This window comes from Chiloscyllium punctatum, chromosome 4 (assembly GCF_047496795.1).
Source record: "Chiloscyllium punctatum isolate Juve2018m chromosome 4, sChiPun1.3, whole genome shotgun sequence".
NCBI lineage: Eukaryota > Metazoa > Chordata > Chondrichthyes > Orectolobiformes > Hemiscylliidae > Chiloscyllium > Chiloscyllium punctatum.
This window is the reverse complement of record NC_092742.1, coordinates 598178-617462: the sequence shown is the minus strand read 5'-3', so window position 1 is coordinate 617462 and position 19285 is coordinate 598178. Positions and strand designations below refer to the sequence as shown.

Below are 19285 nucleotides of genomic sequence, written 5' to 3'. Positions count from 1 at the left end.
ATCAATCCCCACAGTAATCCCACTGCCCCCCTCTCCCTGTATCAATCCCCACAGTAATCCCACTGCCCCCCTCTCCCTGTATAAATCCCCACAGTAATCCCACTGCCCCCCTCTCCCTATTTCAATCCCCACAGTAATCCCACTGCCCCCCTCTCCCTGTCCCCACAGTAATCCCACTGTCACCCCTCTCCCTGTCCCCACAGTAATCCCACTGCCCCCATCTCCCTGTCCCCACAGTAATCCCACTGTCCCCCCTCTGCCTGTCCCCACAGTAATCCCACTGCCCCCCTCTCCCTGTATCAATCCCCACATTAATCCCACTGCCCCCCTCTCCCTGTATCTCCCCACATTATTCCCACTGCCCCACTCTCCCTGTATCTACCCCCACAGTAATCCCACTGCCCCCATCTCCCTGTATCTATCCCCACAGTAATCCCACTGCCCCACTCTCCCTGTATCAATCCCCACAGTAATCCCACTGCCCCCCTCTCCCTGTATCTACCCCCACAGTAATCCCACTGGCCCCCTCTCCCTGTATCTACCCCCACAATAATCCCACTGCCCCACTCTCCCTGTATCTCCCCACAGTAATCCCACTGCCCCCCTCTCCCTGTATCAATCCCCACATTGATCCCGCTGCCACACTCTCCCTGTATCTACCCCCACAGTAATCCCACTGCCCCCCTCTCCCTGTATCAATCCCCACTGTATTCCCACTGCCCCCCTCTCCTTGTATCAATCCCCACTGTATTCCAACTGCCCCCCTCTCCCTGTATCAAACCCCACAGTAATCCCACTGCCCCCCTCTCCCTGTATCAATCCCCACAGTAATCCCACTGTCCCACTCCCCCGTATCAATCCCCACATTGATCCCGCTGCCACACTCTCCCTGTATCTACCCCCACAGTAATCCCACTGCCCCACTCTCCCTGTATCAATCCCCACTGTATTCCCACTGCCCCCCTCTCCCTGTATCAATCCCCACTGTATTCCCACTGCCCCCCTCTCCCTGTATCAATCCCCACAGTAATCCCACTGCCCCCCTCTCCCTGTATCTACCCCCACAGTAATCCCACTGCCCCCCCTCCCTGTATCAATCCCCACAGTAATCCCACTGCCCCTCTCTCCCTGTATCTACCCCCACAGTAATCCCACTGCCCCCCTCTCCCTGTATCAATCCCCGCAGTAATCCCACTGCCCCGCTCTCCATGTATCAATCCCCACAGTAATCCCACTGCCCCACTCTCCCTGTCTCTATCCCCACAGTAATCCCACTGCCCCCCTCTCCCTGTATCAATCCCCATGGTAATCCCACTGCCCCCCTCTCCCTGTATCTACCCCCACAGTAATCCCACTGCCCCCCTCTCCCTGTATCAATCCCCGCAGTAATCCCACTGCCCCCCTCTCCCTGTATCTACCCCCACAGTAATCCCACTGCCCCCCTCTCCCTGTATCAATCCCCGCAGTAATCCCACTGCCCTCCTCTCCATGTATCAATCCCCACAGTAATCCCACTGCCCCACTCTCCCTGTCTCTATCCCCACATTAATCCCACTGCCCCCCTCTCCCTGTATCAATCCCCACAGTAATCCCACTGCCCCCCTCTCGCTGTATCTACCCCCACAGTAATCCCACTGCCCCCCTCTCCCTGTATCAATCCCCGCAGTAATCCCACTGCCCCCCTCTCCCTGTATCAATCCCCACAGTAATCCCACTGCTCCACTCTCCCTGTATCAATCCCCACATTAATCCCACTGCCCCCCCTCTCCCTGTATCAATCCCCACGGTAATCCCACTGCCCCCCTCTCCCTGTATCTACCCCCACAGTAATCCCACTGCCCCCCTCTCCCTGTATCAATCCCCACAGTAATCCCACTGCCCCCCTCTCCCTGTATCAATCCCCACAGTAATCCCACTGCCCCCCTCTCCCTGTATCAATACCCACAGTAATCCCACTGCCCCCCTCTCCCTGTCCTAACAGTAATCCCACTGCCCCCTTCTCCCTGTATCTACCCCCACAGTAATCCCACTGCCCCCCTCTCCCTGTATCTACCGCCACAGTAATCCCACTGCCCCCCTCTCCCTGTATCTACCCCCACAGTAATCCCACTGCCCTCCTCTCCCTGTCCTCACAGTAATCCCACTGCCCCCCTCTCCTTGTATCTACCGCCACAGTAATCCCACTGCCCCACTCTCCCTGTATCTACCCCCACAGTAATCCCACTGCCCCCCTCTCCCTGTATCTACCCCCACAGTAATCACCCTGCCCCCCTCTCCATGTAATAATCCCCACAGTAATCCCACTGTCCCCCCTCTCCCTGTATCTACCCCCACAGTAATCCCACTGCCCCCCTCTCCCTGTATCTACCCCCACAGTAATCACCCTGCCCCCCTCTCCATGTAATAATCCCCACATTAATCCCACTGCCCCCCCTCTCCCAGTCTCAATCCCCGCAGTAATCCCACTGCCCCACTCTCCCTGTATCAATCCCCGCAGTAAACCCACTGCCCCACTCTCCCTGTATCTATCCCCACAGTAATCCCACTGCCCCACTCTCCCTGTATCTACCCCCACAGTAATCCCACTGCCCCCCTCTCCCTGTATCTATCCCCACAGTAATCCCACTGCCCCCCTCTCCCTGTATCTATCCCCACAGTAATCCCACTGCCCCCCCTCTCCCTGTATCTATCCCCACAGTAATCCCACTGCCCCCCTCTCCCTGTATCTATCCCCACAGTAATCCCACTGTCCCCCCTCTCCCTGTATCAATCCCCACAGTAATCCCACCGCCCCCTCTCTCTGTCCCCACAGTAATCCCACTGCCCCCCTCTCCCTGTCCCCACAGTAATCCCACTGCCCCCCTCTCTCTGTCCCCACAGTAATCCCACTGCCCCTCTCTCCCTGTCCCCACAGTAATCCCACTGCCCCCCTCTCTCTGTCCCCACAGTAATCCCACTGCCCCCCTCTCTCTGTCCCCACAGTAATCCCACTGCCCCCCTCTCCCTTCCCTGTGGTAGTGTGTATGGATGGAGCTGCAGTGCTAACTGGGAGCAGGAAGCCCCTCGGTTGTGTTCGGGGTGATTGGAGGACGGTGTTCGTACCTGTGGGAGGACTGGCCACTGTGGCGGTTTTCCTCCTTCTCTTCACATCCCCGGTGCATAGCGAGCCCAGGTGGACACTGGTCTGTCTGCAGAGGAGCACAGCAGGCAGTCTCAATTAACTGGGGCCACAGACACCACACTGTAACAGCCCAGCATCATGCAGCAACTCCTCAACACCACCCAGTACGGGACTCGGGGGACCATCAACCCCAACAAAACCTTGTAAAATGTCCAGCTCCCTCTGAAGATCCAGCACCTGCACCAACCCAGAGATCACCCACACACTGATCCCAACACAAACCCTGGCTGATTTCCCCCCTCCCTCTCTATCACTGGGAGCACTGGACAGTGATCAGGAGCAGGAATTCCGGGCCCGGGCACTGGCCCTTTCCTGGGTTACAGTCAGAGAGAGTCTGTTCCAGCTGGTGTGACCCTGGGTTACAGTCAGAGAGAGTCTGTTCCAGCTGGTGTGACCCTGGGTTACAGTCAGAGAGAGTCTGTTCCAGCTGGTGTGACCCTGGGTTACAGTCAGAGAGAGTCTGTTCCAGCTGGTGTGACCCTGGGTTACAGTCAGAGAGAGTCTGGTCCAGCTGGTGTGACCCTGGGTTACAGTCAGAGAGAGTCTATTCCAGCTGGTGTGACCCTGGGTTACAGTCAGAGAGAGTCTGTTCCAGCTGGTGTGACCCTGGGTTACAGTCAGAGAGAGTCTGTTCCAGCTGGTGTGACCCTGGGTTACAGTCAGAGAGAGTCTGTTCCAGCTACTGTGACCCTGGGTTACAGTCAGAGAGAGTCTGTTCCAGCTGGTGTGACCCTGGGTTACAGTCAGAGAGAGTCTGTTCCAGCTGGTGTGACCCTGGGTTACAGTCAGAGAGAGTCTGTTCCAGCTGGTGTGACCCTGGGTTACAGTCAGAGAGAGTCTGTTCCAGCTACTGTGACCCTGGGTTACAGTCAGAGAGAGTCTGTTCCAGCTGGTGTGACCCTGGGTTACAGTCAGAGAGAGTCTGTTCCAGCTGGTGTGACCCTGGGTTACAGTCAGAGAGAGTCTGTTCCAGCTGGTGTGACCCTGGGTTACAGTCAGAGAGAGTCTGTTCCAGCTACTGTGACCCTGGGTTACAGTCAGAGAGAGTCTGTTCCAGCTGGTGTGACCCCGGGTTACAGTCAGAGAGAGTCTGTTCCAGCTGGTGTGACCCCGGGTTACAGTCAGAGAGAGTCTGTTCCAGCTGGTGTGACCCCGGGTTACAGTCAGAGAGAGTCTGTACCAGCTGGTGTGACCCCGGGTTACAGTCAGAGAGAGTCTGTTCCAGCTGGTGTGACCCCGGGTTACAGTCAGAGAGAGTCTGTTCCAGCTGGTGTGACCCCGGGTTACAGTCAGAGAGAGTCTGTTCCAGCTGGTGTGACCCTGGGTTACAGTCAGAGAGAGTCTGTTCCAGCTGGTGTGACCCTGGGTTACAGTCAGAGAGAGTCTGTTCCAGCTGGTGTGACCCTGGGTTACAGTCAGAGAGAGTCTGTTCCAGCTGGTGTGACCCTGGGTTACAGTCAGAGAGAGTCTGTTCCAGCTGGTGTGACCCTGGGTTACAGTCAGAGAGAGTCTGTTCCAGCTACTGTGACCCTGGGTTACAGTCAGAGAGAGTCTGTTCCAGCTACTGTGACCCTGGGTTACAGTCAGAGAGAGTCTGTTCCAGCTACTGTGACCCTGGGTTACAGTCAGAGAGAGTCTGTTCCAGCTGGTGTGACCCCGGGTTACAGTCAGAGAGAGTCTGTTCCAGCTGGTGTGACCCCGGGTTACAGTCAGAGAGAGTCTGTTCCAGCTGGTGTGACCCCGGGTTACAGGCAGAGAGAGTCTGTTCCAGCTGGTGTGACCCTGGGTTACAGTCAGAGAGAGTCTGTTCCAGCTGGTGTGACCCTGGGTTACAGTCAGAGAGAGTCTGTTCCAGCTACTGTGACCCCGGGTTACAGTCAGAGAGAGTCTGTTCCAGCTGGTGTGACCCCGGGTTACAGTCAGAGAGAGTCTGTTCCAGCTGGTGTGACCCCGGGTTACAGTCAGAGAGAGTCTGTTCCAGCTGGTGTGACCCTGGGTTACAGTCAGAGAGAGTCTGTTCCAGCTACTGTGACCCCGGGTTACAGTCAGAGAGAGTCTGTTCCAGCTGGTGTGACCCTGGGTTACAGTCAGAGAGAGTCTGTTCCAGCTGGTGTGACCCTGGGTTACAGTCAGAGAGAGTCTGTTCCAGCTGGTGTGACCCTGGGTTACAGTCAGAGAGAGTCTGTTCCAGCTACTGTGACCCTGGGTTACAGTCAGAGAGAGTCTGTTCCAGCTGGTGTGACCCCGGGTTACAGTCAGAGAGAGTCTGTTCCAGCTGGTGTGACCCCGGGTTACAGTCAGAGAGAGTCTGTTCCAGCTGGTGTGACCCTGGGTTACAGTCAGAGAGAGTCTGTTCCAGCTGGTGTGACCCTGGGTTACAGTCAGAGAGAGTCTGTTCCAGCTGGTGTGACCCTGGGTTACAGTCAGAGAGAGTCTGTTCCAGCTGGTGTGACCCTGGGTTACAGTCAGAGAGAGTCTGTTCCAGCTACTGTGACCCTGGGTTACAGTCAGAGAGAGTCTGTTCCAGCTGGTGTGACCCCGGGTTACAGTCAGAGAGAGTCTGTTCCAGCTGGTGTGACCCCGGGTTACAGTCAGAGAGAGTCTGTTCCAGCTGGTGTGACCCTGGGTTACAGTCAGAGAGAGTCTGTTCCAGCTACTGTGACCCCGGGTTACAGTCAGAGAGAGTCTGTTCCAGCTACTGTGACCCTGGGTTACAGTCAGAGAGAGTCTGTTCCAGCTGGTGTGACCCTGGGTTACAGTCAGAGAGAGTCTGTTCCAGCTGGTGTGACCCTGGGTTACAGTCAGAGAGAGTCTGTTCCAGCTACTGTGACCCTGGGTTACAGTCAGAGAGAGTCTGTTCCAGCTGGTGTGACCCCGGGTTACAGTCAGAGAGAGTCTGTTCCAGCTGGTGTGACCCCGGGTTACAGTCAGAGAGAGTCTGTTCCAGCTGGTGTGACCCTGGGTTACAGTCAGAGAGAGTCTGTTCCAGCTACTGTGACCCCGGGTTACAGTCAGAGAGAGTCTGTTCCAGCTGGTGTGACCCTGGGTTACAGTCAGAGAGAGTCTGTTCCAGCTGGTGTGACCCTGGGTTACAGTCAGAGAGAGTCTGTTCCAGCTGGTGTGACCCTGGGTTACAGTCAGAGAGAGTCTGTTCCAGCTACTGTGACCCTGGGTTACAGTCAGAGAGAGTCTGTTCCAGCTGGTGTGACCCCGGGTTACAGTCAGAGAGAGTCTGTTCCAGCTGGTGTGACCCCGGGTTACAGTCAGAGAGAGTCTGTTCCAGCTGGTGTGACCCCGGGTTACAGTCAGAGAGAGTCTGTTCCAGCTGGTGTGACCCTGGGTTACAGTCAGAGAGAGTCTGTTCCAGCTGGTGTGACCCTGGGTTACAGTCAGAGAGAGTCTGTTCCAGCTGGTGTGACCCTGGGTTACAGTCAGAGAGAGTCTGTTCCAGCTACAGTGACCCTGGGTTACAGTCAGAGAGAGTCTGTTCCAGCTGGTGTGACCCCGGGTTACAGAGAGAGTCTGTTCCAGCTGGTGTGACCCCGGGTTACAGTCAGAGAGAGTCTGTTCCAGCTGGTGTGACCCTGGGTTACAGTCAGAGAGAGTCTGTTCCAGCTACTGTGACCCCGGGTTACAGTCAGAGAGAGTCTGTTCCAGCTGGTGTGACCCTGGGTTACAGTCAGAGAGAGTCTGTTCCAGCTGGTGTGACCCTGGGTTACAGTCAGAGAGAGTCTGTTCCAGCTGGTGTGACCCTGGGTTACAGTCAGAGAGAGTCTGTTCCAGCTACTGTGACCCTGGGTTACAGTCAGAGAGAGTCTGTTCCAGCTGGTGTGACCCCGGGTTACAGTCAGAGAGAGTCTGTTCCAGCTGGTGTGACCCCGGGTTACAGTCAGAGAGAGTCTGTTCCAGCTGGTGTGACCCCGGGTTACAGTCAGAGAGAGTCTGTACCAGCTGGTGTGACCCCGGGTTACAGTCAGAGAGAGTCTGTTCCAGCTGGTGTGACCCCGGGTTACAGTCAGAGAGAGTCTGTTCCAGCTGGTGTGACCCCGGGTTACAGTCAGAGAGAGTCTGTTCCAGCTGGTGTGACCCTGGGTTACAGTCAGAGAGAGCCTGTTCCAGCTGGTGTGACCCTGGGTTACAGTCAGTGAGAGTCTGTTCCAGCTGGTGTGACCCTGGGTTACAGTCAGAGAGAGCCTGTTCCAGCTGGTGTGACCCTGGGTTACAGTCAGTGAGAGTCTGTTCCAGCTGGTGTGACCCTGGGTTACAGTCAGAGAGAGTCTGTTCCAGCTGGTGTGACCCCGGGTTACAGTCAGAGAGAGTCTGTTCCAGCTGGTGTGACCCTGGGTTACAGTCAGAGAGAGTCTGTTCCAGCTGGTGTGACCCTGGGTTACAGTCAGAGAGAGTCTGTTCCAGCTGGTGTGACCCCGGGTTACAGTCAGAGAGAGTCTGTTCCAGCTGGTGTGACCCTGGGTTACAGTCAGAGAGAGTCTGTTCCAGCTGGTGTGACCCTGGGTTACAGTCAGAGAGAGTCTGTTCCAGCTGGTGTGACCCTGGGTTACAGTCAGAGAGAGTCTGTTCCAGCTGGTGTGACTGTGTGGTGACACTCACCTGGATTTGTTCTGAAGTGAGGAGCATCTCCGGTGAGATCCATCAGTCAGAACGTCGAGTGGATACAGAGGCACCAAAGGGTTAAACTGCAAAACAATGAGATGGTGATGCAGCAACACCAGGAAAGCCAGATGGAAGGGTCACTCACCCGAACACTCACTCAGGACGGCGATGGGGGGGGGGGGGGGGGGGCAGGAAATCCCCTCCGCCTCTGGGAGCAGAGGCACACCGCGATGAGACATGTTCGTTCCCCCCCGCCCGCTCCCCCCCGCCCGCTCCCCCCCCCCAGCCCGTGAGCATCCAGCTGCTGCTGGGACTCACTGACAGCGCGGCCACACATTCTCCCCCCCCCCCCCACCCCCCCCAGCCAGCGGCTGGCCTGGGGTCCAGCTCCTCCCCTTTTATGACATGGAGGTGAGATCAACATGACCACCCTCAGCATTCCATTGGAATACTCAGTCACCACGGCAACAAGGGGGTGACCTCACCCAGCGGGAAATGATCAAACAATGTGATTGGCTCCAAAGACAGAAACCAGTATCTGCTGGGCTTGGTATGGGGACACAGTGGCTGTATCCAGCTCATCTGCACTGGGGCTGGCTCAGAGCAGCATCGCTGCACCAGACCCTGGAACAACTGGGTCATTGGCTGAGGAACAGTCGGATAAACCGGCTTTATAGCTCAGAGTATTGAGTACAGGAGTTGGGAGGTCATGTTGCGGCTGTACAGGACATTGGTTAGGCCACTGTTGGAATATTGTGTGCAATTCTGGTCTCCTTCCTATCGGAAGGATGTTGTGAAACTTGAAAGGGTTCAGAAAAGATTTACAAGGATGTTGGCAGGTTTGGAGGATCTGAGCTACAGGGAGAGGCTGAACAGGTTGGGGCTGTTTTCCCTGGAGCGTCGGAGGCTGAGGGGTGATCTTACAGAGGTTTATAAAATTATGAGGGGCATAGGTAGGATAAATAGACAAAGTCTTTTCCCTGGGGTCGGGGAGTCCAGAACTAGAGGGCATAGGTTTAGGGTGAGAGGGGAAGGATATAAAAGAGGCCTAAGGGGCAACTTTTTCACGCAGAGGGTGGTACGTGTGTGGAATGAGCTGCCAGAAGAAGTGGTGGAAGCTGGTACAATTGCAACATTTAAGAGGCATTTGGATGGGTATATGAATAGGAAGGGTTTGGAGGGATATGGGCTGGGTGCTGGCAGGTGGGACTAGATTGGGTTGGGATATCTGGGTCAGCATGGACGGGATGGGCCGAAGGGTCTGTTTCTGTGCTGTACATCTCGATGACTTGAATATTTCTTGTTCAAACTGACAACAGCTTAGAATGCAACCAGACAGTCAACCCTCCCAGAAAAAACCCAGTGTGGGGGAAGCAGGGTGATTGGCGAGTGTTCACTTACCCCCCGTAAGGGTTGAAGGTGGTTCAGCACACTCCACTCTCGGTACTGACCCCTCACACAGAAGGTTCTCCGTAATCTACAACAAGGAAACAATGGGCTAAACACACAGCGATCAGTGCAGACAGTCTCTCACAGACACACACAGAACCCTGTGCACACCGACACACAATCACACACACGGAACCCTGTGCACACCGACACACAATCACACACACGGAACCCTGTGCACACCGACACACACGGAACCCTGTGCACACCGACACACAATCACACACACGGAACCCTGTGCACACCGACACACAATCACACACACACACACACACACACGGACCTGTGCAGACCGATACACACACGGACCTGTGCAGACCGACACACACACACGCGCGCAGACCTGTGCAGACTAACACACACACACATGCGGACCCGTGCAGACCGACACACACGCGGACCCGTGCAGACCGACACACACATGTGCGCGGACCTGTGCAGACCGACACACACACGTGCGTGGACCTGTGCAGACTAACACACACGCGTGCGCGGACGTGTGCAGACTAACACACACGCGCGCGCGCGGACCTGTGCAGACCGACACACACGCGTGGACCTGTGCAGACCGACACACACGCGCACGCGGACCTGTGCAGACCGACACACACGCGCACGCGGACCTGTGCAGACCGACACACACACGCGCGCGCGGACCTGTGCAGACCGACACACACACGCGAACCTGTGCAGACTAACATACACGTGTGCGCGGACGTGTGCAGACCGACACACACGCGCGCGCGCGCGGACCTGTGCAGACCGACACACACGCGCGCGCGGACCTGTGCAGACCGACACACACGCGCGCGCGGACCTGTGCAGACCGACACACACGCGCGCGCGGACCTGTGCAGACCGACACACACGCGCGCGCGGACCTGTGCAGACCGACACACACAGGCGCACGCGGACCTGTGCAGACCCACACACACACGCGCACGCGGACCTGTGCAGACCCACACACACACGCGCGCGGACGTGTGCAGACTGACACACACGCGCGCGGACCTGTGCAGACCGACACACGCGCGCGCGGACGTTTGCAGACTAACACACACGCGCGCGGACCTGTGCAGACCGACACACACGCGCGCGCGGACCTGTGCAGACCGACACACACACGCGCACGCGGACCTGTGCAGACCGACACACACACGCGCACGCGGACCTGTGCAGACCGACACACACACGCGCACGCGGACCTGTGCAGACCCACACACACACGCGCGCAGATGTGTGCAGACTAACACACACGCGTGCGCGGACGTGTGCAGACTGACACGCGCGCGCGGACCTGTGCAGACCGACACACACGCACGCGGACCTGTGCAGACCGACACACACACGCGCGCGGACTTGTGCAGACCGACACACACACGCGCGCGGACCTGTGCAGACCGACACACACACGCGCGCGGACCTGTGCAGACCCACACACACGCGCGCGCGGACCTGTGCAGACCCACACACACGCGCGCGCGGACGTGCGTAGACTAACACACACGCGCGCGGACGTGTGCAGACTAACACAAACGCGCGCGGACCTGTGCAGACCGACACATACGCGCGCGCGCGGACGTGTGCAGACTAACACACACGCGTGCGCGGACGTGTGCAGACTAACACACACGCGCGCGGACCTGTGCAGACCGACACACGCGCGCGCGTACCTGTGCAGACCGACACACACACGCGCGCGCGGACCTGTGCAGACCGACACACACGCGCGCGGACCTGTGCAGACCGACACACACACGCGCACGCGGACCTGTGCAGACCGACACACACACGCGCACGCGGACCTGTGCAGACCGACACACACACGCGCACGCGGACCTGTGCAGACCGACACACACACGCGCACGCGGACCTGTGCAGACCGACACACACACGCGCGCGGACCTGTGCAGACCGACACACACACGCGCGCGGACCTGTGCAGACCGACACACACACGCGCACGGACCTGTGCAGACCGACACACACACGCGGACCTGTGCAGACTGACACATACACGGACCTGTGCAGACCGACACACACACGCGCGCGGACCTGTGCAGACCGACACACACACGCGCGCGGACCTGTGCAGACCGACACACACACGCGCACGGACCTGTGCAGACCGACACACACACGCGGACCTGTGCAGACTGACACATACACGGACCTGTGCAGACCGACACACACACGCGCGCGGACCTGTGCAGACCGACACACACACACAGACCTGTGCAGACCGACACACACACACAGACAGACCTGTGCAGACCGACACACACACACAGACAGACCTGTGCAGACTAACACACACACACAGACAGACCTGTGCAGACTAACACACACACACACAGACCTGTGCAGACTAACACACACACACAGACAGACCTGTGCAGACTAACACACACACACACACACAGACCTGTGCAGACTAACACACACACAGACAGACCTGTGCAGATTAACACACACACACACAGGCAGACCTGTGCAGACTAACACACACACACAGACAGACCTGTGCAGACTAACACACACACACACAGACCTGTGCAGACTAACACACACACACACACAGACCTGTGCAGACTAACACACACACACCTGTGCAGACTAACACACACACACACACACAGACCTGTGCAGACTAACACACACACACACACAGACCTGTGCAGACTAACACACACACACACAGACAGACCTGTGCAGACTAACACACAGACAGACCTGTGCAGACTAACACACACACAGACCTGTGCAGACTAACACACACACAGACCTGTGCAGACTAACACACACACACAGACAGACCTGTGCAGACTAACACACACACACAGACCTGTGCAGACTAACACACACACACAGACCTGTGCAGACTAACACACACACACAGACCTGTGCAGACTAACACACACACACAGACAGACCTGTGCAGACTAACACACACACACAGACAGACCTGTGCAGACTAACACACACACACAGACAGACCTGTGCAGACTAACACACACACACACAGACCTGTGCAGACTAACACACACACACAGACAGACCTGTGCAGACTAACACACACACACACACACAGACCTGTGCAGACTAACACACACACAGACAGACCTGTGCAGATTAACACACACACACACAGGCAGACCTGTGCAGACTAACACACACACACAGACAGACCTGTGCAGACTAACACACACACACACAGACCTGTGCAGACTAACACACACACACACAGACCTGTGCAGACTAACACACACACACAGACAGACCTGTGCAGACTAACACACACACACCTGTGCAGACTAACACACACACACAGACAGACCTGTGCAGACTAACACACACACACACACACAGACCTGTGCAGACTAACACACACACACACACAGACCTGTGCAGACTAACACACACACAGACCTGTGCAGACTAACACACACACAGACCTGTGCAGACTAACACACACACAGACCTGTGCAGACTAACACACACACAGACCTGTGCAGACTAACACACAGACAGACCTGTGCAGACTAACACACACACACAGACAGACCTGTGCAGACTAACACACACACACACACACAGACCTGTGCAGACTAACACACACACACAGACCTGTGCAGACTAACACACACACACACACAGACCTGTGCAGACTAACACACACACACACACAGACCTGTGCAGACTAACACACACACAGACCTGTGCAGACTAACACACACACAGACCTGTGCAGACTAACACACACACACAGACAGACCTGTGCAGACTAACACACACACACAGACCTGTGCAGACTAACACACACACACAGACCTGTGCAGACTAACACACACACACACACACAGACCTGTGCAGACTAACACACACACACAGACAGACCTGTGCAGACTAACACACACACACACAGACCTGTGCAGACTAACACACACACACACAGACCTGTGCAGACTAACACACACACACACAGACCTGTGCAGACTAACACACACACAGACCTGTGCAGACTAACACACACACAGACCTGTGCAGACTAACACACACACAGACCTGTGCAGACTAACACACACACACACACACACAGACCTGTGCAGACTAACACACACACACAGACCTGTGCAGACTAACACACACACACAGACAGACCTGTGCAGACTAACACACACACACAGACAGACCTGTGCAGACTAACACACACACACACAGACCTGTGCAGACTAACACACACACACACAGACCTGTGCAGACTAACACACACACAGACCTGTGCAGACTAACACACACACAGACCTGTGCAGACTAACACACACACAGACCTGTGCAGACTAACACACACACACACACACACACAGACCTGTGCAGACTAACACACACACACAGACAGACCTGTGCAGACTAACACACACACACAGACAGACCTGTGCAGACTAACACACACACACAGACAGACCTGTGCAGACTAACACACACACACAGACAGACCTGTGCAGACTAACACACACACACAGACCTGTGCAGACTAACACACACACACAGACAGACCTGTGCAGACTAACACACACACACACACACAGACCTGTGCAGACTAACACACACACACACACAGACCTGTGCAGACTAACACACACACACACAGACCTGTGCAGACTAACACACACACACAGACCTGTGCAGACTAACACACACACACACAGACCTGTGCAGACTAACACACACACACACACAGACCTGTGCAGACTAACACACACACAGACCTGTGCAGACTAACACACACACAGACCTGTGCAGACTAACACACACACAGACCTGTGCAGACTAACACACACACAGACCTGTGCAGACTAACACACACACAGACCTGTGCAGACTAACACACACACACAGACAGACCTGTGCAGACTAACACACACACACAGACCTGTGCAGACTAACACACACACACAGACCTGTGCAGACTAACACACACACACAGACCTGTGCAGACTAACACACACACACAGACAGACCTGTGCAGACTAACACACACACACAGACCTGTGCAGACTAACACACACACAGACCTGTGCAGACTAACACACACACAGACCTGTGCAGACTAACACACACACAGACCTGTGCAGACTAACACACACACAGACCTGTGCAGACTAACACACACACACACACACACAGACCTGTGCAGACTAACACACACACACAGACCTGTGCAGACTGACACACACACACACGCAGACCTGTGCAGACTGACACACACACACACGCAGACCTGTGCAGACTAACACACACACACACAGACCTGTGCAGACTAACACACACACACACAGACCTGTGCAGACTAACACACACACACACACACAGACCTGTGCAGACTAACACACACACACACAGACCTGTGCAGACCAACACACACACACACAGACCTGTGCAGACTAACACACACACACAGACCTGTGCAGACCAACACACACACAGACCTGTGCAGACTAACACACACACACAGACCTGTGCAGACTGACACACACACACACAGACCTGTGCAGACTAACACACACACACACACACACAGACCTGTGCAGACCAACACACACACACACAGACCTGTGCAGACTAACACACACACACACACACACAGACCTGTGCAGACTAACACACACACACACACAGACCTGTGCAGACTAACACACACACACACACAGACCTGTGCAGACTAACACACACACACACACAGACCTATGCAGACTAACACACACACACACACGGACCTGTGCAGACCGACACACACACAGACAGACCTGTGCAGACTGACATTCCCCACCTGGGTCCAGGCCCTCCTTCCCAGCAGAAGCAGGTCAAGTCAGCCAGAGACTGATCCAGGTATTGGGCAAGACCCCCCCCTAGGTCCAGAGGGAAAATTCCCGAGGTGATAACCCCAGGTGTCAGCTCTGAGCTCGGTCGGGCTCACCCAGACTATATCTGTCGAGAGCGTGATTCCCAATCCCACCAACCTCCAGAGCTGGAGGGAACCTGAGCTGGGCTATAACAATGCCAGCGTTGAGACTGACTTTATGAACACAGCAGCGTGAATGCCCAGGGTCTGGCTCTAAGTATTTCGTTTCCAACATCCAGTCGAGTTCGAAGCACCCTAACTGATTCAATATTGTCACTTACTCCTTCTGATAGGGGTCTTGTCCAAAGTGACTCACTCGCTCATTTGGGATCACACCGACAGGTCCCTCCTGCTGAAACAGATACAGGTACAGATTACTTCACAGAAGCTGGGCAGTACGGTGACTCAGTGGTTAGCACTGCTGCCTCACAGCGCCAGGGACCCAGGATCGATTCCAGCCTCAGGTGACTCCCCGTGTCTGTGTGGGTTTCCTCTGGGTCCTCCGGTTTCCTCCCACAGTCCAAAGATGGGCAGGTTAGAACATAGAACATAGAAAAATACAGCGCAGTACAGGCCCTTCAGCCCTCGATGTTGCGCCGATCAAAGCCCACCTAACCTACACTAACCCACTATCCTCCATATACCTATCCAATGCCCGCTTAAATACCCATAAAGAGGGAGAGTCCACTACTGCTACTGGCAGGGCATTCCATGAACTTACAACTCGCTGAGTGAAGAACCTACCCCTAACATCAGTCCTATATCTACCCCCCCTTAATTTAAAGCTATGCCCCCTTGTAATAGCTGACTCCATACGTGGAAAAAGGTTCTCACTGTCAACCCTATCTAACCCCCTAATCATCTTGTACACCTCTATCAAGTCACCCCTAAACCTTCTTTTCTCCAAAGAAAACAGCCCCAAGTGCCTCAGCCTTTCCTCATAGGATCTTCCTACCATACCAGGCAACATCCTGGTAAACTTCCTCTGCACTCGTTCCAGTGCCTCCACATCCTTCCTATAGTATGGCGACCAAAACTGCACACAATATTCCAGATGCGGCCGCACCAGAGTCTTATACAACTGCAGCATGACCTCAGGACTCTGGAACTCAATTCCTCTACCAATAAAAGCCAGTACGCCATATGCCTTCTTCACTGCACTATTTACCTGGGTGGCAACTTTCAGAGATCTGTGTACATGGACACCAAGATCCCTCTGCTCTTCCACACTACCAAGTAGCCTACCATTAGCCCAGTACCCCATCTTTTTGTTACTCTTACCAAAGTGAATCAAAGTTAGGTGGATGGCCATGGTTAAATGTGGAGTTACTGGGATAGGCTGTGTTTGGGTGGAGGGTCAGTGCAGACTCAAAGGGCTGAATGGCCTCCTTCCACAACAGAAATCTCTGATTTGAAGGAAGCTGTGGGGTTGTGATACCTCTGGGAGAAAGAGCCATCTGATTAGTGCCAATCTCCAACTTCTCCCAATTCCTATTGGACAGCTGCTGCTCAAGGGGTCAGTGTTCAACATGTAACGACTGAGATTGGAGGAACCCATTCAAATCCCCTCTCCCCCTCAACCCAGACTTTCCCAGCCTCCCTCTCTCTCTCTTTTGTCTGCACGTGCTCCTCCTCCATCCCCCGTCCCCCCGTCTGCCCTCACTCCTCCTCCATTCCCCCCCCTCACTCCTCCTCCATCCCCCCTCCCCCCGTCTGCACTCGCTCCTCCTCCATCCCCCCTCCCCCCGTCTGCACTCACTCCTCCTCCATCCCCCCTCCCCCGTCTGCACTCACTCCTCCTCCATCCCCCCCCTCCCCCCTCACTCCTCCTCCATCCCCCCTCCCCCCTCACTCCTCCTCCATCCCCCCTCCCCCCTCACTCCTCCTCCATCCCCCCCTCCCCCCTCACTCCTCCTCCATCCCCCCCTCCCCCCTCACTCCTCCTCCATCCCCCCCTCCCCCCTCACTCCTCCTCCATCCCCCCCTCCCGCCTCACTCCTCCTCCATTCCCCCTCCCCCCGTCTGCCCTCACTCCTCCTCCATCCCCCCTCCCCCGTCTGCACTCACTCCCCCTCCATCCCCCCCTCCCCCCCGTCTGCACTCGCTCCTCCTCCATCCCCCGTCCCCCCGTCTGCACTCGCTCCTCCTCCATCCCCCCTCCCCCCGTCTGCACTCACTCCTCCTCCATCCCCCCTCCCCCGTCTGCACTCACTCCTCCTCCATCCCCCCTCCCCCGTCTGCACTCACTCCTCCTCCATCCCCCCCCTCCCCCCTCACTCCTCCTCCATCCCCCCTCCCCCCTCACTCCTCCTCCATCCCCCCCTCCCCCCTCACTCCTCCTCCATCCCCCCCCTCCTCCATTCCCCCTCCCCCCGTCTGCCCTCACTCCCCCTCCATCCCCCCTCCCCCCGTCTGCACTCGCTCCTCCTCCATCCCCCCTCCCCCCGTCTGCACTCGCTCCTCCTCCATCCCCCCTCCCCCCGTCTGCACTCGCTCCTCCTCCATCCCCCCCCCCTCACTCCTCCTCCATCCCCCCTCCCCCCTCACTCCTCCTCCATCCCCCCCTCCCCCCGTCTGCACTCACTCCCCCTCCATCCCCCCCTCCCCCCGTCTGCACTCACTCCCCCTCCATCCCCCCCTCCCCCCGTCTGCACTCACTCCCCCTCCATCCCCCCCTCCCCCCGTCTGCACTCACTCCCCCTCCATCCCCCCCTCCCCCCCTCTGCACTCACTCCTCTTTCATTCGCCCTCCCCCCCCCCCCCCCCCCCGTCTGTGAGTGCAGACCGCCCAAATATAAATGATTTGGATGTGAGCATAAGAGGTACAGTTAGTAAGTTTGCAGGTGACACCAAAATTGGAGGTGTAGTGGACAGCAAAGAGGGTTACCTCAGATTACAACAGGATCAGGACCAGATGGGCCAATGGGCTGAGAAGTGGCAGATGGAGTTTAATTCAGTTAAATGCGAGGTGCTGCATTTTGGGAAAGCAAATCTTAGCAGGACTTATACACTTCATGGTAAGGTCCTAGGGAGTGCTGCTGAACAAAGAGACCTTGGAGTGCAGGTTCATAGCTCCTTGAAAGTGGAGCGCAGGTAGATAGGATAGTGAAGGCGGCGTTTGGTACGCTTTCCTTTATTGGTCAGAGTATTGAGTACAGGAGTTGGGAGGTCATGTTGCGGCTGTACAGGACATTGGTTAGGCCACTGTTGGAATATTGCATGCAATTCTGGTCTCCTTCCTATCGGAAAGATGTTGTGAAACTTGAAAGGGGTCAGAAAAGATTTACAAGGATGTTGGCAGGTTTGGAGGATTTGAGCTACAGGGAGAGGCTGAACAGGCTGGGGCTGTTTTCCCTGGAGTGTCGGAGGCTGAGGGGTGACCGTATAGAGGTTTACAAAATTATGAGGGGCATGGACAGGATAAATAGGCAAAGTCTTTTCCCTGGGGTCGGGGAGTCCAGAACTAGAGGGCATAGGTTTAGGGTGAGAGGGGAAAGATATAAAAGAGACCTAAGGGGCAACTTTTTCACGCAGAGGGTGGTACGTGTATGGAATGAGCTGCCAGAGGAAGTGGTGGAGGCTGGTACAATTACAACATTTAAGAGGCATTTGGATGGGTATATGAATAGGAAGGGTTTGGAGGGATATGGGCTGGGTACTGGCAGGTGGGACTAGATTGGGTTGGAATATCTGGTCGGTATGGACGGGTTGGACCGAAGGGTCTGTTTCTATGCTGTACATCTCTATGACTCTCTTTCCTGTATCCTGAATGTGGGATCTTGCTGTACACTGTTCTATTACAACTATGCCAACACTTCACTGGATGAGCTTGTGACAGACTGTACGACTGAAAGTGGAGTTTGCTCAGGTTAGGACTGAGCGTGTTACAACGATAGCTATTCAATCCACCCCACATTCCACTGCTGATTCTACAATGAAATATTCTGTCAAGCAATTTGGAGATTACTCACAGACATAACTCGCTGGAATGAAAGAGAGATCGCCAATGCTTTCCAATTATCAGCAAATATCCCACCATCGACACGGTAACTGTTCGCATTTCAATTATTCTCGATTACCCAGAAATACCGGAGTCCACATCAGCAGCCCTCCTGATTTCCAGCGAGAATACCCAGCTCCTG

At 55.8% G+C, this 19285-nt stretch overlaps 1 protein-coding gene across 1 annotated transcript in view; it reads right to left on the bottom strand.

The window, feature by feature from the left end:
• LOC140475896 (G patch domain-containing protein 2-like) overlaps window positions 1-19285 on the bottom strand; it is a 43491-nt gene that overhangs the window by 7856 nt on the left and 16350 nt on the right. The window contains 4 exon segments of the mRNA XM_072567824.1: window positions 3103-3188; window positions 7790-7875; window positions 9194-9269; window positions 15425-15495. Coding sequence (XP_072423925.1) covers window positions 3103-3188; window positions 7790-7875; window positions 9194-9269; window positions 15425-15495 — 319 coding nt within the window.